We start from the raw sequence: 24,898 nt of genomic DNA, 5'->3' as shown, positions 1-24,898 counted from the left end.
AATGGGATTTAAATGAGTCAACTCATATTTTGTGTTGGAGACAATCTGTTTCCAGTAAAGAGGGTCAGGATGGAAGTGAACTGTATTTTAAGATGTTTATTATAAAGTGTTGAATATTTGCTTAGAGAATGTGACTCGAGGACAAGCTGACTCAAAAGCGTCCTCGGCACTCTGGACAAAGACTGTCCTCTGAGAGTGTGGATGAATTGCAGGCTTTGTGTGCTGTAACAGTCCTGGTTTGTGTTTCCCGGTGTGGTCATGCTGTTGTTTCACACACACACACACACACACACACACACACACACACACACACACACACAGACCAACCCTGCAGCCTTGAAGCCGTAATTGAAAAAATAAATAGAACAAAAACGTAGATTTAACAGGTTGGTTATGTCGCTGAGTTACTGCACTACACCGTGGTGATATGTCGTGGCGTTAGGTGCGTTTCTTAAAAGGCAAGATGGACTTTTTAATGAGGTTTTAAAAAACAGAACAGAAACGTACTGACGGAACTGAACTGCTTCTTTGGATGCTCGTTCAAAAGGTTGGTATTTAAAGTAAAGAACAGAACTTCACAGCCACGCATGCTGCACATCAGATCATCCCCAGTGTCAGCAGGTTGAAGGGAAATTATCCAATAAGAATCCTCACCGTTATAAAGAGGCCGTATAATTAATATATCCAACAACATGTGCTGCATTTTCACAGCGTAAACACATCAACAGTCTCCCATTATAATAAGGGAATTCATTTGTGTGTTAGGGACATTGAGACAGCAACATTGAGGACAGATGGCAGACGGACTCGTGGATGGAAAAGATTGTACAAACACGGAAATAGACAGGTGGAGCAGACAGGATGACAGACAGGCAAACACGCGGGCACCAAACCACAGAGAGTGTGGTGTAATAAATACAGAAATAAAGAGGGAAGCCATCATGCTGGGAGACAGTTCTATCACACACACACACACACGTGCACACAAATCATCACAGAGAGAGTGAGAGTGTACAACAGAAAGAGGAGGAGGAGGAGGAGGGCATGGTATGAGGAAGAGTGGGTGAGGGAAAGAGTGAAACAAGAGTTCAGACAATTGGACGAGGAAGTCGTGATGATGAGTTCTCTCATGGGTGTGGTTGGTGAGCAGTTCACCCCACGTCAGAAGTCGCACACACACACACAGAGGGGAGGCATTGTGGACGATGAGGCTGCAGATGAATCTCTGGGCGGCGGCACCTCACAGGATGGAGACTAAGGTAAAGCGTAACAGCCTGGACTAAATACCAGAGGGCCGGGGGGTGTTTTGGTGACTGAGAGGAGGAGATTGATGGAGGATGACAAGACAAACGGATGAACAGACAGACAGAGAGAGAGAGTGAGTGAGTGAGTGAGCTGGATGCGACAAACAGGCAGGGGGGTCAGGCCAGGGGAAGGGAGACAGCGAGAGAGACGCCTGTACAGCCCAGGGGAAAGAGGCCTCATCTTGACATATGCTCTGGAGTTAAATGTAGATTGGCAAGACCCGGCTAATCTGAGCTGTCACAGCTCATGATGGCCACAGACACTCACCTGTCACCCTGCTGCGAGCCTGGAGGACGAGCTGCCACCAGGATAGGTCAAAGATCGATTCATTTTGTGCTGGGGGTGGATTTAAACAAGCCACCAGCCCAGACCTCCATCTGTTACCCCACCTGCCTTTGCTGTACCTTGCTTGGCAGTTGTTGTCATTTGCAATGCTAAAAACCACAATATCGTGCAGGTTATTTTTCACATTTCTTTTTTCCATATAGTGTTTCGTTTCAAGCTGGGGTCAGTGTGTTGTGAGGGGGAGGAAGAAGTTTGTTTTTCCACAGTTTTTTGGTGGAGGGAGAATGCTGCTCACCGGCGCAGGATTTCTATTATGTTACAAATAATTGTTTTGACACATCCTCCGATGCTGTTTTTAATTGGCGACAGTGGCGGCTTAAAAAAAAAAAAGGGGGATGAAGTGTGATCAATAGTGCCACAAAGCTCGTAACAGGCTCGTGTGGGAGGATGGCGCTCGCAGTGTGCATCTTCAATCACTCGTTTTTTTTGACAAATCCCCCCAAAAAACAACTACAGTTTCGATATGTTTAAGTTATATGGTTTGACATTCAAAGTGAAAATCGGTTTTCTGTCAGGCTGCGTGTGTGGGTGCCTGCGTGCTCGAGGAGGAAGGAGAAGTGGCCACGTGGCGGTAACCTCAATGAGTGCGTCTTCCTGTCGGCTGGATTTACAGTGAACAAAATGTTCCAGAGTCTTGCTGATTCTTTAATGTGCCAGTGCCAGGCCCTGGATATACAATTATAACATGGCTAAAGAGATTGTGTACAAAGTAGCAGACATTTCTTTTCTGCTCCATCCTCTGCAGCATTTAGATGATCTGTCTTTATTTTGTTCAGTCTTACAGCCACAGTTTGTGTTGAAACTGCAGTCAGAGACATAGATATGACCAGGCCTTCCTCTTTCCACAACGGGATTTCACCTCCTCTTCCTCTTATGTTTTTCTTCCAGATTCATTTGGCTTCCTTGACTGTCTTCCTGTTTGTCATGTTCAAAGGTGAGTACACAAAGTGGCACTAATGACTGGCCTCTGGTCCACAAATCACAATACCAGTGTATACAATCTCCTCTAAAACACACAATCATGTTTGAAAACACTTGGCGTGATATTCAGACTCACCACAAAGACTCTTTAAACCATCTGGATGAACAAATATTCAGTCAGCTGAACAATGAAACACATTTTTCACCTCTTATTTCAAATCAAGACAAAGATGGCAGCCCGCCAGTTACCTGTAGGAAACAGGGTTGCTACTTGGGATGAGAACTGAAAATCGTTGTTATCGTGCAGTGGACAGACACATTTTGTTTAAATCCAGATGGTTGGAGGAGGCTTTGAGGATTCTGAAGATAAACTGTTAAAAAAAGAGGAAAGTGTTTAAGAATAAAAAACTTGTGGGTTTTTCTTTCAGACACACACTTTACATCTGTGACCTAAACATATGTTATGAGCTTCAAGACGGTTGATGAGACAATAGAAGCTCCAATAGAAAAGAGGCTGTGCACTAGATCGTAACACTGTGGAGTAATTAAACCAATCGTAGTTAAAGTAGAAATTAGGGCTGGGAAATAAAACAATATCAATAATTATCACATTTTTTATCAGCGGCAATACAAGAAAAAATCCGATATATATTGATGTAGTGCTTAAAGGTTGTGTAAATACAGTCTAACGAGGTCAAACACATAATTGGTCCACTTCAGATTTATCAAATGATTTGCTGTTTATCATTAAGAGTTTGAAAAACACAACCTTCACCCAGGAGCAAAAGTCTGAAATAATAAAAAATGTATAACGATGATTAAAGATATCGACTCTTTGTCTTTTCCGTGTCCCCCTGAGGCCAGAGGGCAGAAAATCATCTTTTCTATGTGAGTAGCACAAATAGTGAAGGTCAGTAAAGTTGCCTACCTGACAAGACCAAGTGATGTTCGTTGTGATAAATTTCTTATGAGTTCAATATATCGTTATTTATTTATTTCAAAAGTCACAATTTGTCACTTTAAGCTGCAACTTGGAAACTAGCACCTGGAAATGGAAGCAAACTATTGAGTTCATCATCAACATAAAGTTAAGGGACTTGTTAAAGATCAAATGTCATTTCGAAACAGATACTGCCGAGGCAGGGACATCTCAATGTTCAGTCCCCAGTAAAACCTGAGTTAGACCCAATAACAGCCTGGTAAATGTCCCTTTGACATTAAAAGGGTTCTTTTTTTCCTCCCCCAGAGTCACAGAAAACATTAAACCACTGTTCCACTGGATGGGTAGAACTTTTGGCTATGACTAAATTGATCTTCATATGAAAAATAGGTGGATGTTCCCCTTTAAAGAACTTGAAAGATTTGTCACAAATATTTAACTGTAAGAAAATTCAGTAATATACTTAATATTCATTACATTGTGGGACATTTGGTTCCCTCTCTCTCTGTCACACACACACACACACACACACTACAGTTGTATATATATAGATATATATCACTGACGGAAGTCCAATTTTATCTTATATACATGGGATATAACATTTTAAAGCTGTGACTCTAAACATTATTTTAATAACATGTTTCAAACAAACCCACACTGGGGCAATACAATTTAAATTAAATAAAAATGTAGAGAACATGAACATAATATATGTGAAGATATATGAGAAGATATTGAAATTAACATATACTTATTTTTGCATATATAGACTGATAGTATTTAGTATATGATAGATTTAGTAGGAGGTAGTAGGTATGGTATGCAATATGATATATATATGAATAGGTAAATTACACAGTAGGAGGCATATATATGGAACAATGTAATTGCTATATGTTACACTATTGTGGGTTCATTAAAGTAGTTGGAATCAGAGCATCAGCCTGAGAAAGTGGAGGTTTTATAAAGCTGCAGCATTAATTGGAAGGTGCTGAGTGAGTAGACACACAACGGCCTCACTGTGCCGCCGCCTCACACAACAAACCAGCTCTGTTGTAGCCAGAGGTTTTCCTAAGAGCCACTTCTTTGTGACTGTGCAGCTCACACGACTACGACTGTGACCTGCTCTCCGTGCATCTGCAGGCCTCTCTCTCTCTCTCTCTCTCTCTCTCTCTCTCTCTCTCTCTCTCCCTGCATGGTCAGACGCAGTCTCTGCTCTGGAATCCATCACAGCATTGTTTGAGAAAGTCACTGGGTTAATAAACAAGGCCGTGCATTGTTCCTCCTTTGAGGTGAAGAGTCTGGAGGCCTCGTCGTGAGGCTTCATCACAACTCCCGTTCTTCGTGATTCAAATGTGTCGTTTTTATTTTCCACGCAGTGTCGAGGGCTCAGACTCCATCGGCCGCAGATCAGATGGAGCCTGTGAGCAGCGTCACGGAAAATATGCAAACAGTGGAAACAATTGGTACTGTCCCCATCTATCTATCTATCTGTCTGTCTGTCTGTCTGTCTGTCTACCTGTCTGTCTGTCTGTCTGTTCTGTCTGTCTGTCTGTCTGTCTGTCTGTCTGTCTTCTGTCTGTCTGTCTGTCTGTCTGTCTGTCTGTCTGTCTGTCTGTCTGTCTATCTGTCTGTCTGTCTGTCTGTCTGTCTGTCTGTCTTGCTTTCTGTGTTTCTTTTTTTTCTTCTTCTTTCTGTCTGTCTTTCTTTCTGCCAGGTTAATATTCAGTTGTTTCCTCTGTGTGACAGGAAGTTTAGACCTGAGCAGAGTCACTAGAGATTTCGTCAACTCTTCTCCGAAAACTGAAAGAGCCACAAAACGACCCGTGAGCACCAGCAGCCCAGCGAACATCTCCAAGACCTCATCAGGTGGACCCATGTGCCGTGAGCACAGTACATATATTTACATAACATCAGTAAAGTTAATTTAAACTCATGCAATTTTTGTATCTGCTTCTGTCTCTTTAGCGGCCACAGAGAAAACACCAAAACCACAACCAGAGCTCACATCCACTCAAGGTAACAGCCCGAGCCTCTCCCTCACTTCTTTAAACACCAGCTGGTGGAGCCATTGAGTTTGACTGGTACATATCAGACTGAGAACACTCCAGTCAACTACAACATCCCCTCACACCAGTATAGCAAAGCCTCCCATCAAGCATGCCGAGAGCTTTAAAACTCATTATGAGCTAATTAGAAAATGTTAAACTCCCTGTCCTTGTTGAGATACAGGGAGGAGTGTTTCTGCAGCGTTTTGCAGCACCCGAGGAAACAGAGAGAGAGAGAGAAACGGAGAGAGACACTGATGTGCTTTAAAAAAAGTCTCAGCCTGAATCTTCTTTGAGAGTCCTCACACTAAAATATTCAGAGATTCAATTAAAAATGGAGTCAAACATAGGAACGCACCTGCAGTTTAACAGGAAGTCATTATGCGTGGACTAGAAAGATAAGAAGTCAAAATGTCCCAGAAAAAATATGTTCCAATGTATGAAATGATGCTTTTGCATTATAGAACTGTGCATTATGAATATTAAATTTATAAACTATTTGATGAACGGAGTAAAGGAGCAGAGGAAACTAATGTTTTCAATGTCTGTTTCCATTCAGCGTCCACAGCGACATCCACCCGATCCATAACTGAGAAAACCACCACAAAGGACACCCGTCAAGCTGTCGTCTGGGGTAAGTAAAGATGTCCCTGCTCCGTATAGTTACCTTAAATGCCACAGGCGACGCCGTTTTATTGTTATCTCGGGGCCGACTGACAGTGTCACTATTCCCCGTCTTCCAAACAAAGAGCACAGTGGTAGAACAGAGCACCTCGCTTCCTCTCTTGCCAGCAGATTAATGCTTGATTGTACTCTATGCACGGAGAGATGAGACGTTTGTGTCCTCACGCTGTGCCGTATACTGTAGATATGGCTTTTGATACACCAGCAGCAGCAGCAGCAGCAGCAGCATGTCACAGGGGCCAGTAGCTGTGCCACGCCATCTCTGCCTGTTGTTCCCTGGTGATCCTCGCCCCTGTTTTATTTCCTTTCAGAGGCTTCCTGTGTTCTACAGACGAACCTAATTCACTGCTTTTCTTTCTAATTTTACTTCCTATAGATCCGAAGAGGGACGAGGATTTCACCTATGGTAAGAGGCTTGACTTGACTGTGCTGTTACTTCTGCCAAGGAGGTTATGTTTTCATCTATTAGTTTGTTAGCGAGCAGGATTACTACTTTAATAATGCACTCAGGCCTTGTTTGTTTGTTAGTTTGCATGATTACACAAAAACTTCTTGACGGATTACCATGAAACTCATGGGAGATGGCGGAATGGGTCAAGGAAGAACTGATTTAATTTTCTTGAACATTAGGAGGTTTGATTCAACATTTTCCTTGATTTCTCAAAGAATAATTTATGGATCTTGATTAAAAAATTGGGCATGTTTAGGGATCTAATATTATTTTTTTTTTGTTAGTTTGCAGGATTACACAAAAAATACTTTGTTTATGTAGGTGTGGGGCTTGACCAAAGGAAGAACTTTTTCTTTTTCTTGAACAGTTATTATTATGTCTTTTTTATTCACTTCACACGCTGAGATACGGCGTTTTTCATGAAATAATTGATGTATCTTGATGAAGAAAATCAGATATGTTTAGGGGACTCATAGTTCTAAGAGTGTGTGATTTAGTGCAGCTCCAGACAAAAAGTCAGATCCCCTGGTTTTAAATGTGGCTTCATATTGTGACTGCTGGGCCTTGGTGGAGGTGTGCGCTCCGAGTGCCGTTCTAGTTTCTGTTGTTAGTCGTAGCGTCCAGTTGAGTGTTTGATGTGTGTTTCGCATGCTCCAGATTACGAGTCCCTGCGCCACGCTGGTCTGGCCATCGCAGGAGTGCTCTTCATCATGGGCATAATGGTCATGAGCTGTAAGTATGACACTGAGAACCACCTCTGTGTTTTGTAATCCCTCGTAATCAAGTGTAATCGTATCCAACCGCCCTTCTCACTCCTTTTCTTCTCTCGAACTGCAGGTGGCAAAGTCTGTCGGCCGCCCAAGTGTCGCAACAGGTCTTCAAAGTAAATATGCACAGTCCTAATCCTGAATGATGTTAAATGCTGAAACACAAAAAGTGGATAATATACAGTCCATTGTGCACGGTGCTTATATCATGCTGCAGTTGAGCGAGTGAAGTAATTTATATCACAGGCTACTGGATGATGTATGGCAAACAATCAGTCACATCAGACACAGGCCATGGTAGCTCAACAGAATGCTGACTAAAACCTCTGTGATGATTAATAGATCAGAAAGATTATGATTGAGCTATTTGTCGAGCAAAAAGCGTAACGGAGCAGCTGCAACAACTGCACAGCACCTCGCTTGTTTTCATAACTGAGGCGCAGTGTTTGATTTGTGTATTTGCTTTCCAGGTCATATCGAGTGGACCAAAGATGAAGAAAGAGGGAGAGAGAGAAAGAGAGAAAGAGAGAAAGAGAGCATGCACACAGTGACACAGAAACCAGTCAGTCCATCAGCGGAAAAACACTCCACCAACACCAATACCCAGCGACATGTGTGTGCATGTGGGCCGAGTGTGTCACAGTGTCACACACACATGAATTACGAGAAAAGCTGGAACCATAACCGGCTTTATCTGTGTCACTTATTTCTTTACTTTGCTCCAAAAAAAAAAAAAGGTAAAGTGATTATTTATCCTGACAAATAATAAAAAGATGAATCATTATTTTAATCACACCTTCAGCCATGGAGCGGCCTTGTGTCTAATGACCTTTGCATCTTATAACTGATAACACAGCCATCAGCACCGGCGTCTCACAGCCAGGATTATTATTAAAGGTTATGAAGAATAACCCTGTGGCGTTCCCTTATTTGACATTCTTGCACAACACTGACACACTCTGTTCAGGATCGAAAGTAAAGTGAAGCCGGGTCACTTCTTCTCCCTGCGTACCCTACAATTTCAATCTGAACGGGAAAAAACCTGATGTTTGGTAAGCGGTGTCAAATCCTCTTAGTGGCTCTATGCTTGTAAGTGAATTAAGCCGTAGATTAAACAAGATCCACAGGCGCATTATCTCTGCATCCATATGGCATCAAAACGGTGGAGACAACAAACTGGGAGAAACCGAGCACATTTAATAACAGCTTTAATGGTAAAAATAAACACAATGCAAGTCAGCAAAGCTACATAATAATATTGTAATCGATGTTTTTAATTGCTATCCGAACAAAACCAAAGATATAATTCAACTGTGCAAATGGAATTAATTCATTGATATAAAGTCTCCTGCTGCAATAGTTTTCCGGGTCATGTGTTACATACTGTCAATTATTATATGAGGAAAAACTAACTTGAGTGTCCTTGGCACAAAGAATACATGTGGGTCAATCTGCATAGTGCATATAAACGACCAAATGAAAATTTGTATTTTACATAAAAGGCAAATAACTGAGTCCCACCCACAACTTTCATACACAATGCTTATTAACCAACAGTGAAGACCATGCCCCTTAAACTCAACATTAAAAAAAAAGAACATTTATTTCGCCAAATATAGTTTGGACAAATGCATAGATCAGTAAATCTGATAATTCAATATATTAGATAAAAAGATGGAATCACTGCATATAATCATATTGACAGAAAAAGATATTAAAAAATAAAAACATGACCCTTTCCACTTACGTCACGCTGAGATAGAACTGAAGCTCAATAGTTACATATGATACAGGAGATTTACATGAGTAGTGTCACAGCAGAGAGGTGCAGAGAAGATTTTGGACGAAATACTGTAAAAAAAAAAAATTCCCACTGGTGTCTGTGCTTCACAAACAACTCACTGCTGCATTCAAATGTCGCACTGGGTCGTGTTGGTCTGACAGAAATATGAGTGAAATTCAAAGTAAAAAATAAGTAAATCTGATTATATAGACTATACAGACATAGAAAACTGAAATGTTTTATATTGTCCAATTGTCCTGCCTTTGAAATGCTGGCACCGATTGTAAGGCTTACCGGCCGACACTATGATTTTGAGAAGTAACACAGTGTAACATCACACGGGGCTCGAAAAAAAACAGTAAAACAAAAGCATCAACAGGATCTGCCCATCTGCTCGTTTGTGTTCAAATAAACTGGGATGTTTCAGACCTGCAGTCACTGCAAACCCTGATGAAGACGTAACATAATAGTTTTTGGCCTCACGTCTGTCTGGAGTGGAGCCAGCGTTGCCCTGCCCAGTGTTGCTGACTCCACATGAAGCCACAAATGAAAAACTGACGTGTCGAACAGGGGTGTGTCGCCTCCTCCACTTTAAACAGTGAGACCCCCTCTGCATTAGAGCAAACCAGCGCTTTGGGTTCTTAGAGAAAGAGAGAGACAGCTTTTCTGCACAGGCCGTGATTGATTTTCATTTCAATGGAACCAGAGAAGCCATCATGCTCTGAGTGATTGAAACAAAGGCATTGTTGGTATTTACCCAATCACCCCCAACACTTTTATTTGATCTGCAAGATTTGATCCCTCCCTCACACCCAGCTTCTCTCTACCAGTGTGTGAGGCATCAATCTAACCCTCTACAACATTCAGAGCCATTTATAATCTGCGAGACTGAAGTGAAAGACTTTCCAAACCCAAAGGAAGGGCGGAAAAAAGAAAACAATTCATTCACGGCAGCCCATTAATTTGCTGCCTTGCAATAAGGCGTTCACACTGGCTATTTCCACTGGTTTCTTTTTTCCTACAGAGGTTGAGAAGACAGGGAACAGGTTTTTATCTTCCGAGTGCACTGCCTCTCGTTATTCCTAATGGGCCGGGAACAGAAGTCGTCAGACAGGTGAATAGGAGAGTGAAGTGAGCACTGGGCTGGCTTAGTGTAGATTAGCATGGTTTGTCTCACTCAACCACCATTTCACATGTCAGGTCTGTTCCACATGCACCAAATCAAATGCAAATATAGTTTCCAGAGCTGGTGGGAGTAATTTCTTGTATCAGGTAGTAAAAAAAAAAAGAAGGGGGAGCTCTGGCTGTGCGAAATCATCCCTTTTAACAAAAGACGTTTTAAGCCATTTCCACTGGCTTTGATTTGGATTCCTCAAATAGAATCCAATTAGAAGGTTTGAATGTGTTCCCAATGTCCCGGGCTAAACCGCATGTGTGTGGAGAACAAAATGGCGGGGAAACATGTAGACAAAAGTATAGAGTAAAGAAAACATAAAACATTGCATATGCATTGATATGAGGTTGTGTAGGAGTGAGCAATGAACTGAAAGGTGAGAAGCAGGCTGTTGTGCAAAGACGTCCTGAGTCAGAGAGCGGGAGATGACGTAGCACAGTGCATCGCTCCTCTCCTTCCCGTGTGTTATATAACTGCTGCTCCGCCAGGAACTAGATGGCCCCTTTGTGTTCCTGCTCTGCGGGCACGGAGTAGATCCTGAAGGGGCAGAAACAGAAGCATGCCATCATTTAGAGATATTATTAGGCTCGTTCTCAGTTTGTTAGCACAGAGACGGAAGACACGAGGAGCTTCCCCCCCCCCCCATATCACCCCGTGCGTCAGAATTAAGGAAAAACACGTCTGCCTCGTGCTGCACGGCTCCTGACAGGTGCACAGAGACTGCATCCCCTCAAAATACACCTCATCCCCAGGTGGGACTTATAAACCTGGAAAGGCACTGTTGATCCAACAAGCCAGAGGTTGCTGTGTGATTAAGCCTCTTTTCAGTAGAGCGATCAGTCAGCACCAAACACTGCCAGAGCTGACGGCAGCCCTGGGAGGCAGCCAGTAATCCCGTGGAGGAATTTAACCCTTGCAGATTGACTTGGGTGTCTGCTCCACAATGGCGGCTCCCCGCTGCGGGAGGATCTCCGGGAACTAACTTGAACTGCGTGTGTAACCTCTCTGACCCAACCTGCAGGTCACGTGTGACGGCATGCCAGAACAAAACGTCCTGATTACTGTGCAGACCTCAGCTAACTGTGGTTAAACAAGAACAGCGTCAGAGAGAGCGTCTCTGTATAACTGGTTCAGGCTGTTCTGCTGTCTGATCGCTGTTGGCAGATTGTTGTCATGACGCCAGGATCATGTGTACAGGGTTGTTTGATTCCTGAGTGGAGTCATCTCCTCGGGCTTCGCTGAAGTCCATGAGGTAAGCGTTGAGCAGGTTAGGTCTTGTCCCAATTCGGTCAAACAGAGCGGCCCTGTCTTATGGCTATTGTTGGATGTCTAAGATGGAAAGGGTTGGAGGAGGGGAATGTTCAGTGGTGGTGGTGGTGTAAGGCCTCAGGCGGTGATGCTAATTGCAATACAAGTCTGGACGGGCTCAGATGGGTGGATGCTGGTTGTGTTTTCAAGGTTTTTTTTTTTCCAGATTTTGATGTTGACAAGTTGGATGAAGTCAAACAAATGTGCAAGGCAGCAGAAAGGCTGTTACCCATCAGACTGGTTCTGTCACCTGCAGGCTGACTTAGCCTCTAATGGAGCACGCATGTCTTACAGATAACGTATGAGCATTAGCTGTACAGAGAAAGAAAATCTGGTTGGCGGTAAGAGATGAAATAAATATAATAATTAGATGACATATTTCAAATCCAATTAAAAAAGAACGACAAACAGAAGAAAATGTATAATCAACTTTGTAAGCTTTGAAGTTTGACCTTACCCTTGCTGCCGACTGTTCAAGTGGCGTCTCACCAATATTACAGCTGCGAGGGGGAGAAAAATGGAGAAAGGTCACGGATACGCAAGAGAAAAGTTCCTATTTGTTTAGGTATTAGCAGGTTCACAAGGCACACAGGGTGATTCAGGCCAAGCAATGGATGTCTCTACAGCGGAGCATTTGTCAACTGTGTGAATGAAACAACCATTATTTCACATTTCACTGGCAAAAGACGGAGTACTTACTGATTATTGTTGCAACTGAGAGAGTCAACACAGTCACAGCTACAATGATGATAATCATGGTGAGCTGATCTATAGGATGAAACACACATGGTGTATTGAACAAGGAGTATTAGGGGATACCACTACGATATGAATCCTTCATATTTATTGATCTGTATTACCAATACTTTCGCTGAATATTGGCATTTATAATAAAATATATGTCTCACCTGATTTGTCTTCTTCACCTTTAGTTTTATCTAAGAGTGAAGTACCACGGAAGGTTGCGTTGTGAATATCTGGAAACCATGCAAAGAGAGAACACAGAGTTATGCCAATTTCAGATGTACATTTCATTTTTCACTACATATTTCAACCACCCAAATTACACTTAAAGTAGCACTTCTACTACAACAGTACCAGCTATGTTTGAGGTTTGAAGTCATTCTCGTTCTACAGTTTGGGAAACATGGTGATCAGCTTTCTCGCTGAGAGTGAGATGAGAGGATTGATACCAGACTGGTGTTTGTAAAATGAATATGAAGCCACAGCCAGCAGCCCAACAACCAACATCTTATTCATTTTTTTTATCTTTCTATTTGAAAAGAGACAATGTGCATTAATCAATAGTCATAAAAATGTAAATGCACCAGAGTTAGCTGATAATTTTCATTGGCAGTCAGTTTACCAGATGTTGACAGGCATCCCGCAGTGATATCAAATGAACACACTTGTTTGGCTAATCTGTTCAAAAACCACAATATGTGTGTTTTAAATGTTTTTTGTCTGGATTAAATAAACAAGATATAACATTATAATTAGTGAGCTTTAGAGGTGCTGCTAGGTGAATTTTGTTACTTTTTGACAGAGCCAGTTAAGCTGTGACCCCTTTTCCACTCTTTGTTCTGAGCTCAGCTAACTGACTTCCGGCTGTAGCTTCAGATTTACCACACAGACACGAGAGTGGTATTAATTTTCTTATCTGACTCTCAGCAAGAGCGAGAAGAAGCATATTTGCCAAAATGTTGTCCTGCAGGTAATCATCTTGACTTGAGAGTTGTTGACTCATTTAATATTTACTCGAGGAAAAATGACAAACACGTGGAATTAACTTAATGTTAACGTATATTAAGTTGAATTAATGTGTCTGCGTCTTCAGAGGCTTGAGGCTTCAGAGCTGCTTCTCCGAGAACCGTGCGGCTGCAGCCGTGTTCCAAACAGATCTGTGATTCTATCAAATGTCAATCAAAGGGAAGATGAGGAGTGACAGACAGAGGCGTGGAGAGAGAATGAGAATGCCAATGTTGATTAGCTGACCGACAGGATGGTGGAGATGTCGACGTGTTCATTGGCCTTTCGGCAGAATCCGCGGGGCTCCTCCAGGGAGCTAATTGATTCTGTTCGGCGTTTAATGGTTGGGAGGAGGGGCCACAGCCCTTCACACATCTCTGAAACACCCTATACATAATGCTGACTTACTGACAACGTGACAGGGGCCAGAACAGTACACATACTCTCCTATGAATAGCAGCCATTAATGTGTTTGTGGGTGTGACGCAAACGAATATAGAAAAATCATACTCTGACCTATTCTTGAGAACTCACCCTTTTTCACAGTATAATCTTCGTCGTCCATTTCTGCAAAATAAGACAGAAAAACAAATTAGCCTTCTATGGAACAGAAATGCAGACTCCTTGGTTGTTGAGCATTTTTTGGCAGATCATAATAGTGCAAGACTTCTCCTCCTGGATAAGAGTCAGCATATAGACACCACATTTAATCTTTTAGCAACAGTATTGATTGAGGGTTTTATGAAGTCAGTTTAGGGCCAAGAGGTCTGCAAGCAAAAAATGAACTATAAACAAGAATCAATATTGCACACAGGAAACCATGCACAAGAAATCTAAAGTGTAGGAAAGAACAAAACTGAAAACAAGAAATTACAGCCAGAGTATATATATATATATATATATATATATAGAGAGAGAGAGAGAGAGAGAGAGACCAAAACTGTTAGTTGATGGCAAAACCCAGAAAGAGGAAGGGAAACTATTAAATAAGAAGTGGGAGAGCTACAAGTGTATTAAATAAAATAGTGCAGCTGCTCAAGCTGAGCACCAGGTCCCCCACCCCCCTACCCCCCGCCGGCTGAGTTATATATGTACATCACGTGTTTTGTATTTGACATGAAATCCACAAGGTCATTTCCATGTCTGGTGTGACCCTTGACACGTGATAATCATACCCAACACGTGGCCTGAAGGACCCACTAAGCTCACCCCAAGTTACAACGCAGGCAAAATCTCGAAACTGACGTTATTAGTACAAGAAACGTGTTGAGACAAGCAAGAGGACCTGAGGATGAAAATTACATAATGACATAATTTCTTTCAAAACAAATGTACTAAATATTTTTCTTTGCTGGTGTTGAGTAAAATTGAGTCCGTTAAGTTAAATAAGATTAGTTTGTATAAATGAATGGTTTTAGCTGCAACACTGTTACAAAAAGTTACATTCCACCTGTGCCAAGCTGAGTGAAAAGCTTCGTAAAGTATTTCTGTCTTTTCCTGGTTCATAAATAAGATGAATCACGTACCGTCATCACCCGATCCCTCTGTCTCTTCTGAAGCCGCTGCAAAAAAGATTAATATTCATTATAATAAGTATTTGGGTTACAGTAAGTTACATGGCATCCTTTAATTTAGTATTTTTCATGCTGCACTTCTCTGGTATGCGTTACAACAACCAAGTAAAGCAATGGGAATATTGTTTGCTAATTGCACTGTGCGTTTTTTCTTTAATTTTATTCTTAGGGTGCCTACACTTTGTCCTCTTTCACTGTAGCACCCTTTCTTTTTTACGTGGCAGTACAATTCTAAAGGGAGTGCATACACTAATCCTGTTGCATGCAGCACAGACGGTGCTCACACACAGGTAGGTGAGAAAAACATGCCAGCGCAGGGACGCGCAGACCCTGATTAGATATTTATCACCTGAAAGCGTCACAGAGATGAGAACATACCAGAAGCGGCTGGCAGCAGCAGCAGCAGACACAGGAACACCAATCGCATCATCTTCAAATGCTGTGAAGGGGGAAGAGAAGCCAAGTTAAAAATACCTGCTATTAATATTCAGAGCCATTGATGTGTGTGAAATCTTGGTGTTTTGGTTTAAAGATGGGAGTGTGATGGAAAGCAGAAACGCTGTCTATTATTGGGACTTGACTTGAGTTTCAGAATCACATTTGCGAGTCGTTGGAAAACCAGGAACTTTCTGAGCAAACCAGTCCCTGTACCGTTTTAACTGGTTTAGCATGTGCATGCAAATCTAGATTGCAATCTGAGGTGGGCGTCGGCAAGAGGAGGGTGGGTGAATGACTTGTTTCCCATAGTGCTCAGCAGAAAAAAGTGTTGAGATCTCTGTCACCGTCGGCTGGCAACGAGTGTCTATTCAACATTTTCCTCTCACTCCACAGCTCAGGTGCCAGGTCAGGTGTTTCGCAAACAAAAAACATATCCAATAATAATTTCCACAGGTTAAAAAAAAAAAAGAATCATGTTTATGTTTTTTATTTAAATATTGTGTCCTGCTGAACAATATTGTTGTCAAACTAATTGGTAAAGGAAAAAGCTTTATTTAACTTACATAAACACACACGCATCTGCCAGCTATATCTTATTTAAGATATCTTGGCTCAGATTCCAGTTTGTGTGTGTCGTTGTTCTTAAGGAAAACAGTCCTAGCTTCCTCATGGCACAGGGCCCAAGACAAACTCTACCTCCGCTCTCAGTGACCACGCTGTAGATGTGAAACGCAGATGTTCATAAGCTGCCAAACAAAGCCCCAGCTGTTTCCAACACAATATGAATGCTGATATTTTTAAAATGGGAAAACATGGGAATGACCTCTCTTCTGGTCCAGGTCCCGGATGATGCCTCATTGGTCAGATTTAGCCACTGGGGCTGGCACGGGCTCAGGAACCAATAGTTATTCAAGCAACGTTTGATAGTGTACACAGAGGGAACTCTCCCATTGACCTTTGTGCCAAACGTTGTACTGTAGGCGCCTCTTCATTGTTCGCCATGCTCATTGTGTCCTTGTTTCCTCCATAGTTAATGACTGGGAAAATAACTGGAGTGACCCACGTGGTTAAGGCGCAGGGTTCTCAAACAGGCCTCAGCAGCAAACCTCTAAACACCCACCCTGCAGTTACCGTCACAGTTTCCTACAATTTAAGGAAGCGGATTAAACTCACAATAACCATATTTGGGGAACGAAAAAGGAAGTGGCATTGACATTAGGAACGGAGACACTACTCAACATCAATTTATTCTCATAATAAGGTTTTTGGCAGTTTTAGGAAAGACGACAGCATCAGGAATCTGTCCATAAACAGCAATCTTATCCGTAAAATGCTGCCACGGTTGTTGGCGCTGACGTGGTTCATGCGAGACAAATGTCCACCCTGCCTAGGAAACGAGTGCGGCTCAGTCCACAACAAGATTATCTTCATGGTAAATTAGCAGAACAGCATTAAGAACTATTTTGGTTGGCTATATTGAAAAAAAAAAAAAAGATGTTAATCACACGAGTGAGGCTGATTGAGGAGGGAGTGCAGTGTGGGCTGTTCTGGCCTCCTGAATAGCTGCACTAAATCTCCAAACACAAATAACCTAAGAAGCCGCAAATAAAATCCCCCTCTGTATCCAATTTGCTTTTCAGAGTCACTTTGGGTGAAATAATAAGCTGATCCAATTTGGAAATATTTATCAACCCAGCCCACTGCTTCCACATTAAAATGGCTCCTGACGCCTGTATTAGCTTTTTTTCAGATTGGGTAATGTATTCTTGTACATTTGAATACCAATTGAATTAACGCCAGAGCCCGACATACCAGTTGCCTTCTGGCTGGAGATGTAAAAGATCATAGCCAGTAAATTTAGAAACGTACAAATCACACAACCGGAGAGCATAGTGCTGCAAGAGAGGCATACACTGTGCTGTGGCTCGAGGGTGGAGGAGTCTTGTTTTTGTTCAGTTTTCCCCAGTGCACTTTTCCACTGACAGGGTTAACCCCGAACCTCATTCCAGTCTGGTCAGGCCGGCCCCCGCAGAAAACGCCTAAATCTTGTTTACCAAGTTTAAATGTGAATGCTGAACACCTTCCACCTCCCTCCAATACAATCTACATCAACAAAACACACACACAAACAGAGGTTCGCTGCATGTACATAAACAGACCTGCATGCAGAGACACAGACTACCACTCTCTTATCTGCTCGCACAGATAACGACCATCTGCTCAACCCCTGTGCACCACTGACAAGACGTTGACACCGGCGATAGGCGCTGCGTACATGCAAAGATATCAGAATTGCTGTAGCCTTCATAAAAACAGATACGAGTTGAGAGAAAGGAGGGAGTAGATAGCAAAGATAAACTCTGATTATTGCGCCGATGTGTCAACACTGAAACAGGCTTGCTCTAAGAAGACTGAGCGCACAACAAGGAGGGAGAGAAGCGGGGACGAGAAAAGCACTCAGATCATTTGTTGTTCATCAATTTTTATAAAAGTGGTAGCTCACTCTGCTCCGATGAAGACAGAAAATAGTCTTATTGAAATGTTTGCTCAACTCTGCCATCTCTACAGTGGCTGTTTATCTAAGTGAGCTGCCAATGGACCGCTACAAAAGTAACAAGGAAAGCAATGATGAAATAAAAACAAAAAACCTGATTGGGAAAAGCAGATTCACAATACCTCAGTCGGTGCCGTGCATGCCAGTGAGCAATCCGCTGCTCACAAACAACCAGTCTGCAAACTGAGTCGTTGTTTCCAGAGCAAATGGGTTGTGAATGACTTGTTGAGCAGAAATAGGCCGAGAGTGAAACAACTCAGAGGATATGAGTGTGTGCGTGTGACAATGACAGCCGTGTTGGGTATCCTGTATTTGTGCAAGACTCCCTCTCTCGTTCTCGTTCTCGTTCTCTCTCTCTCTCTCTCTCTCTCTTTCTGTTAATAGATACAAGATTGAACATATCTCACGATTGCCTCTGTTTTGACCAAAACACCGCAAATAGCCGGATTCGGAACATACGGCACACTGGGCACGTACACCTCAGATTTACTTCTTTATCAGATGGAGACAAAGCTGCTGTCTCAGACACGCTGAGCTGTCTGACAACGCATCATCTCTCCCTCAACAAACAAGCAAAACAAAACTCAGCGGAGAAGATCACCGCGGATCTGGTGCCATCTCCTTCACCTCTGACACAAGTAACAGCAGCAGAAACTACACTGTTATTTGACTGCAGACTCACATTTAGGTAGTAAATGATGCCACATGAACCCACAGGAAGTGGAACGAGGGGTGCTGCAGTGTGTGCGGATAGGTGGGTAAGTTCTATTCATTTCTGTACCGCACGCTCATCTTCAGGAGGAAGTGTGCAGATTTGAATGGATGTAAAAAAAGGTGTCACACTGACTCACAGTGAAACAAACAGAGCTGCGGCTGTTTAGAGCTGAAATAACTTTCCACACTCTGAAAAGTTACTCACATAGAGTTGGATGAAGTTGGTGAGACAGAAAAAATAAAAGAAATAGGAGGAAATAGAATGAAAAAGCAGCACTGCACAGGATATAGACTGTTTCTCATTATCCAACAAAAACAACCACGGGTAGTAATTGTGTATTACATTACATTTAAAAACACCAATCGATAACCTACCTATGCAAGAGAAAGCCAGTTGTAATGTTCTCCTTTTGAGATGATGAAAGTCTTTTTTCATATAATATCCTCTCTGCCCTGAAACTTGACGCACTCACTCACCAGAGATGAAGGTCAGTGGAGGAGATGAGCTGCCTCGTTCTCAGGAAGAGCTGCTTCTGCTGTGTGCGCCAAATTCTGCTCAACTTTACTCTCACCTACAATAAGAGGGGATTTACAGCCACCTCATTCAGAGCTGAACTGCCCCTCAGCGCTCGCCTGTCAGCGGGAACTACCTCCGTGTGTTTTCTCTGAACTCTGCTCTGATTTCCTGCAAACAATAAGGTTAAAATACTGATGCTGCACAACAACATAAGAGTTAAATAGCCTATATGGGAAGTTGTGTTCATTCAGGTTAAAGTTGAATAATAACTGGTGATTAATTCCCCTATTTTTAATGTGAACTTCCTCACACTTTTGTCACTTGCAAAAAGTCCAGAGTGGACACATGAAAAATCTGGAACAGCAAAACAATTCCAGTCGTGTATGAAGATATCTGCTGACATTCATTATTTCTTATTTTACTGTGGCCTTAACTCTTTTGTCCCGGTTAGGATCCTGTACACCGATGACTTCCAGTGAACTGACGGATTCTAACCTTGAACTTAACCTGCTCCAACGTTACCATGGTCAAGAGTTAAACTTTAGGTTATTACTGTAGGTTATTACTAAACTCTTTTGTCCATGTCTGGATCATGTATTGATGATTCTGGTTTTCCAGTGATCTGATAGGTCAGTGGTTCCATTGTTTACAGGTTCCAAGCTTTCTGAACCAGCTTCGTACTGAAACTTGAAGAGCTAAACTTGAAGTTATCGTAGCGCAGGCCTCCTGATCGTGCTCCTTTGTTCTTTGTCATGAGGTGTTGTTTAAATCCTCCTGACCCGAAATACTACCGTGGCTGAGAGAGCTCAACGCATTGCAAATGAAAAAATTTGAAAAACCCATGCAAATTAAGAAAACTACTTCATCAATTGGACGACACATGCGCAGTAAAAAGTCACAAATACAAATGCGAAATACAGAAATGCGATGCAAATAGCGAAAACGAAACAAAAAACAACATTTTTCCAGGTAACCCGAAAAAGTGATGAACCTGGCTGTAGTTCAATGCTTTGTGAACTTCCATCCCCACTGGCGAGTAGCAGACTTCAATAACTTCACAAAGCATTGAACGACAGCCGGGTTAATCACTTTTTTGGGTCCCCTGGAAACATTGTCGTTTTACGAAATTTGCTGCGGCTTTCTTCATTTCCGTGTGTTGTAACTTTTTGCATCGCATGTGACATCAAAGTGATGAAGCTGTTTTCGCAATTTACATATGTTTTTTCTATTTGTATATGTTTTCTTTATTTGCAGTTCGTTGTGCTCTCTTGGCCACCGGAAAAAAACGTTAATTATTTCTTATTTTACTGTGGCCTTAACTCTTTTGTCCCTGTTAGGATCCTGTAGATTGATGACTTCCAGTGATCTGATTGGTCAGTAGTTGGGCCGTGACAAGTTCTGATTCTTATCTCGAACTTAACCTGCTCCGAAGTTACCATAGTGATTTACCCCGGTTAGAAGTTAACCAGCTTCTGAATGCTGAAGAGTTAAACTTGAAGTGATCTCAATAACTCAATCCTGGCTTCGTAGTGCAGGCCTCCTGATCGCTTTCCTTTGCTCTTTGTTACCGTGCAAATATTGGAAAGAGGTGACGAGGTGTCGTTTCAACGCTCCTGACCCTAAATACTACACTTTTTTTTTTTAGAACATCCATGTTTTGTTTTGTTTTTGTCTACATGAAGACACCAACAATGACGTCACAAGCCAAACGCGCAATGGGAACGTCCGAAGATCACCTGGCACCTGCTGTCCACCCCTGACGACGTCATCGGCAAACTTACCAAGTACGGGCGCTGATTGGCTGCTGTCACCACCGCGTTCCTGTGAGCGCGCTGCGTTACTCTATCAATACGTATCGATATTGGCTCTTTCCCCTGTGTTAGTGGAATCTACCAGCTGCAGGGGGGGGGAAGTTAACGCAGGGTTTTTTTCTCGCTTCTTTTCATGTGACCTGTCTCTTCCGGTGCAGAAATGCGGTTCGTGCTGCTGCCGCTCCGCTTGTGGCTCCTGGGACTCGGTGAGTGTCGCGGTTCACGAGCCGCTGTCTGCAGGCGTTGGGTCGCAGTTAAACCAGATCAGGCGACATTTGCATCCACATTAAGAGGCAGACTTTGCTCTCTCTCTCACACACACACACACACACTCACACTCACTCACTCACTCACTCACACACACACACACACACACACGCGCGCCTCCTCACCTGCACCTCTCAAGTCTCAACACTTCAGCTGTCCCCCCCCCAGCACTTGTATTTGTCTCTGGTTCTGAGTGATGACCGAGGTGCGGCTACGTCTCAGTCCGTGGTCACGACAAAAGATAATCTGCGAGCTGTTAAAGGGAATTATTGTCTGTAATTGTCTTCTTGGGGAAACAACTCTGTTGCCTTTTTAATTATGTAATATACACAACTGTACCTGAAGAAGTGAAGCACTACACCAAACATATTTGCTTAAAGTACACAATCCTCTTATATATATATATATATATTTAAATTGTAACTTTTACCACTGTTTACAATGACGACAATGTAAACTTGTGTTTAAAAATCAACCTGACAGAAAGTAAGCAATATTCCTATGCAGATAACTCCCAACACATACATAGGCCGAAAGGTAAACTTACATTGAACTGGGCTGTTGTTTAGGATTGTCTCTGCTGGTCTGTCACTGCTCACACACCAAGATCCTTGTTATCATGGAAACTGCCTGAGTGAGTGTGCACGTTAACACAGGTGTACTCAGTCAGGAACCAGGAACTGTGTCCTCCATTGGCTGCTGAGCTTGTTGAAATCTGACACCGCCGTCTTATCTCTGTTACACAAGTAGTGTAACTGTGCTCACTGGGACACTTCCTCATTGTGCAGTGTGTTAACTGTCATAAAATAATTTGTTTACTTCAAATGCACTTTTCCTGCAGAAACACAATGTCTATGTTGAATTTAAGATTTTATTTATTTATTCTCCTCTGCAGGCCTATGTGGGGCCAGTCCTGGTCGGACGTTTCTGATGATGTTTCCCCCTCACAATGACCCAGCAGCAAATGTTAACCATCAAGTGACGGTCACAGCCACTGGTGTTTGGACCATCGTCCCCGTGAAGGTTCTGGAGACCAGCTTCACGCAGCGCATCTTCCTCTCTGCCAGCCAGTCGAAGACTGTTCACCTGCCATCGTCTGTGGGAATTGCCAGTGATCGCTCCTCCAGTCTCCTCAGTGTGATGTCTACAAAGCCTGTGACAGTCCTCGCCTCATTCTGCACACACACTGGCTGTGACCACAGCTTTCTCCATGACGTGTCCTCCTGGGGGACGCGCTACTATCCCGTCACTCCTCACTTCCCTAACCAGACTGCTGTCAGCCAGATGGTGATCACCAGCGCAGACCATGACACACCAGTGAACATGCTCCTCTCCGGGGATGCTCTCTTTAATGGCAATATGTACCCCAGTGGTAGTGTCCTTAAGTTTAACATGGGGGCGCTGCAGAGCGTTTACATCGAGAGCAACACCAGCCTTTCTGGCTCGGAGTTAAATTCCCAACAAGCTGTAGGTGTTGTAGTTGGTTTAACCTGCTCCAAACAAACAGCTGGGTATAGTTTGTATGGCTTTGCTGAGCTGAAACCCGTCTCTCAGTGGAGTTTGGATTACATTTTCCTTCCCTTTTGTAAACACAGGAATTCGTTCTAGTTTCCTCTTGGCAATAGCTCCTATTAACTCTGATCTGAACGTCACCAGCAGCACCGGACACAAGAATGTCTCTCTTGTTGGTGGCGTTATGAAGGTCATCCCATTTGTGACCTCAGATCAAATCCACATTGCTAGTGACAATGCTCTTCAGCTTATTTACTTCAGTCATGACAGTGGACAGAGGTGTTCAACTCTTACTGTGCTGCCTTCTGCGGAGGATATCTGCCTGTCTGTACCTATATTTGATTCCAGTGATGTGACTCAGCAGGAAGATAACAATGCTCACTCAGGAGATTTGAAGTCTGGCGTTAAATTCTCCCAGAAGGCCCACATCACTCATCAGTCTGATAGTGCACCGCTCCGTCCTCCTCAAGCAGACACAGAAGTGGGCCGTTATCTGAGCGCCATGAACAGACTACATTCTGCAATGTGTGAGAAAAGTATGCATTGAGCCACTTTGTATCATTAACTGCCGGAACATTTGATCACTGTGTTAAACTGTTGGAACACTAACCTGTAGATGAGAACGTCTCTTTCTTTTTTTTCCATTTCAGCTGCAGCATCTTGTGAAGAGGTGCACTGTGGTCACAAACAGAAGTGCTTTATCAAAGATGGTGAACCATTCTGTTCTCCTTCGAAAACCAAAATATGCTCTGCAGTATGACTGGAAGCACCATCTTCAGGTTGGAGTCGGCCCTGAGCTGTATGGAGCTGTGTGCAGCCTGTGTGGAAATGCCACATGTCATAGCTCCACCGATGCCTCTAATAGCACTGAGACCCAGACTGTGAATCCTCATCTTCCTTGGGTGGTGAACAGTGGTGCAGGGTCCTGTAATGAGGATTGCCGTGGTGGTGTCTCATGTCCAGTTTGTACTCGAAGCCAAACCAAACGTATTCCTGGCACTAAAGGCAACTCTTTTGATAGTTGTTGCCCTCTGCTACAGAAAGGTGCTGGGCCTTTCGCAGTTTGTCAATCATATATTGACCCTGAGCCATTTCTTACTAGTTATGTAAACAGCCTGTGTGTCAGTGAGGCGGCATCTTCTATGTGCAAGGTCTTGGCGGTCTATGCCAACATCTGCCAGAGGCTTGGGGCCACAGTCCGAAACTGGAGAACCATCGGAAAGTGCCGTGAGTCTAAAACATTTTCTTTATTTTTATAAAACACTTTGTTATTGTTAAAAAATTAAACAACTTGAGTGTTTCCTTCCACAGCCATGGCATGTCCTATGAACAGCCACTATGAGCTCTGTGGTTCTTCCTGCCCTGCCACCTGCGGTAACCCAGAGGCCCATCGTAATTGCACTCTGCCTTGTGTGGAGTCAAGCCAGTGCAACGGGATATTTACTAAGTGGTGGGGAGTGTGTCCCACACCGCAAGTGTGGCTGTCTTCACCAAGGTTCCTACTATCTCCCCAAGGAGAACTTCTGGGTGGATGAGCAGTGTCAGGAGACGTGTGTCTGCCAGCCCAACTCCAAGAAGATTACGTGTGCTCAGTCTCATTGCAGGAATGGGGAAGCGTGCAAGGTTCTGAGTGTTGGAGTGTTGGACTGTCACATGGACGAGCCTGGGGTGTGCATAGCCAAAGGAGACCCTCACTACACCACCTTTGATGGTCACAAGTTTGACGTCTATGGAAACTGCAGTTACCTGCTCACTTCTCACTGTCCCAGTTGGGGAGACTTTAAAGACTTCCACATGGAGGTGCAGAACCAGATGATGGATGCTACCAATGTTTCCTTTCGACGTGTTAAAATGGTCATCTCTGGTTATTCTATTGAGGTGTCAAATGACTAGAGTAACCGAGTTATGGTATGTTTATTTGTTTGCAGCAGAACTTCTAGACAAACTCCTTTTTTAATTTATTTTTCTCTACTTGCAGTGTAAACCCTCCTCCCCTCATTTCAGGTTAACGGTCTGCTGCTTCGTCTACCATC

At 43.1% G+C, this 24,898-nt stretch overlaps 3 protein-coding genes across 7 annotated transcripts; 2 read left to right on the top strand and 1 right to left on the bottom strand.

The window, feature by feature from the left end:
- The first annotated feature begins 1,084 nt into the window (after positions 1 to 1,084).
- On the top strand, positions 1,085 to 8,375 carry fxyd5 (FXYD domain containing ion transport regulator 5). 2 transcript variants are annotated; one of them, XM_035163706.2, is made up of 10 exons: positions 1,085 to 1,259; positions 2,539 to 2,584; positions 4,894 to 4,980; positions 5,264 to 5,383; positions 5,483 to 5,533; positions 6,122 to 6,196; positions 6,623 to 6,652; positions 7,355 to 7,429; positions 7,535 to 7,580; positions 7,935 to 8,375. In XM_035163706.2, exons 1-10 carry the CDS (start codon positions 1,206 to 1,208, stop codon positions 7,957 to 7,959), a joined length of 609 nt encoding a protein of 202 aa, XP_035019597.2. In that variant the 5' UTR covers positions 1,085 to 1,205; the 3' UTR covers positions 7,960 to 8,375. The 2 variants fall into 2 exon arrangements, with proteins under 2 accessions (XP_035019597.2, XP_035019598.2); XM_035163707.2 differs by lacking the exon at positions 1,085 to 1,259 and adding an exon at positions 1,308 to 1,378.
- A 280-nt stretch (positions 8,376 to 8,655) lies between these two features.
- si:dkey-262k9.2 lies at positions 8,656 to 22,053 on the bottom strand. Of its 4 annotated transcripts, none has more exons than XM_035163708.2 (8): positions 21,901 to 22,053; positions 15,431 to 15,491; positions 15,005 to 15,040; positions 14,013 to 14,045; positions 12,638 to 12,706; positions 12,429 to 12,497; positions 12,187 to 12,229; positions 8,656 to 10,958 (listed from the first exon to the last, which is right to left on the bottom strand). In XM_035163708.2, exons 2-8 carry the CDS (start codon positions 15,480 to 15,482, stop codon positions 10,913 to 10,915), a joined length of 348 nt encoding a protein of 115 aa, XP_035019599.2. In that variant the 5' UTR covers positions 15,483 to 15,491; positions 21,901 to 22,053; the 3' UTR covers positions 8,656 to 10,912. The 4 variants fall into 4 exon arrangements, with proteins under 4 accessions (XP_035019599.2, XP_035019602.2, XP_035019601.2 ...); XM_035163711.2 differs by lacking the exon at positions 21,901 to 22,053 and adding an exon at positions 19,134 to 19,440; XM_035163710.2 differs by lacking the exon at positions 21,901 to 22,053 and adding an exon at positions 19,236 to 19,439.
- A 1,468-nt stretch (positions 22,054 to 23,521) lies between these two features.
- On the top strand, positions 23,522 to 24,767 carry LOC124852284 (alpha-tectorin-like). The gene is made up of 2 exons (XM_047341006.1): positions 23,522 to 24,092; positions 24,177 to 24,767. Exon 2 carries the CDS (start codon positions 24,204 to 24,206, stop codon positions 24,756 to 24,758), a length of 555 nt encoding a protein of 184 aa, XP_047196962.1. The 5' UTR covers positions 23,522 to 24,092; positions 24,177 to 24,203; the 3' UTR covers positions 24,759 to 24,767.
- The last annotated feature ends 131 nt before the right edge of the window (positions 24,768 to 24,898 follow it).

This window comes from Hippoglossus stenolepis, chromosome 8 (assembly GCF_022539355.2).
Source record: "Hippoglossus stenolepis isolate QCI-W04-F060 chromosome 8, HSTE1.2, whole genome shotgun sequence".
Lineage (NCBI taxonomy): Eukaryota > Metazoa > Chordata > Actinopteri > Pleuronectiformes > Pleuronectidae > Hippoglossus > Hippoglossus stenolepis.
This window is presented reverse-complemented; position numbering and strand designations above follow the sequence as displayed.

Coding starts and splice junctions, on each gene's coding strand:
- fxyd5 (XM_035163706.2), top strand. CDS start 1,206: ATGAGGCTGCAGATGAATCTCTGGGCGGCGGCACCTCACAGGATGGAG. Junction 5,384..5,482: donor CATCTCCAAGACCTCATCAG/GTGGACCCATGT, acceptor CTGTCTCTTTAG/CGGCCACAGAGAAAACACCA. Junction 7,581..7,934: donor TGTCGCAACAGGTCTTCAAA/GTAAATATGCAC, acceptor TTTGCTTTCCAG/GTCATATCGAGTGGACCAAA.
- si:dkey-262k9.2 (XM_035163708.2), bottom strand. CDS start 15,482: ATGATGCGATTGGTGTTCCTGTGTCTGCTGCTGCTGCTGCCAGCCGCT. Junction 14,046..15,004: donor AGAGGGATCGGGTGATGACG/GTACGTGATTCA, acceptor CTTATTTTGCAG/AAATGGACGACGAAGATTAT. Junction 12,707..14,012: donor AGATTATACTGTGAAAAAGG/GTGAGTTCTCAA, acceptor CATGGTTTCCAG/ATATTCACAACGCAACCTTC.
- LOC124852284 (XM_047341006.1), top strand. CDS start 24,204: ATGAGCTCTGTGGTTCTTCCTGCCCTGCCACCTGCGGTAACCCAGAGG.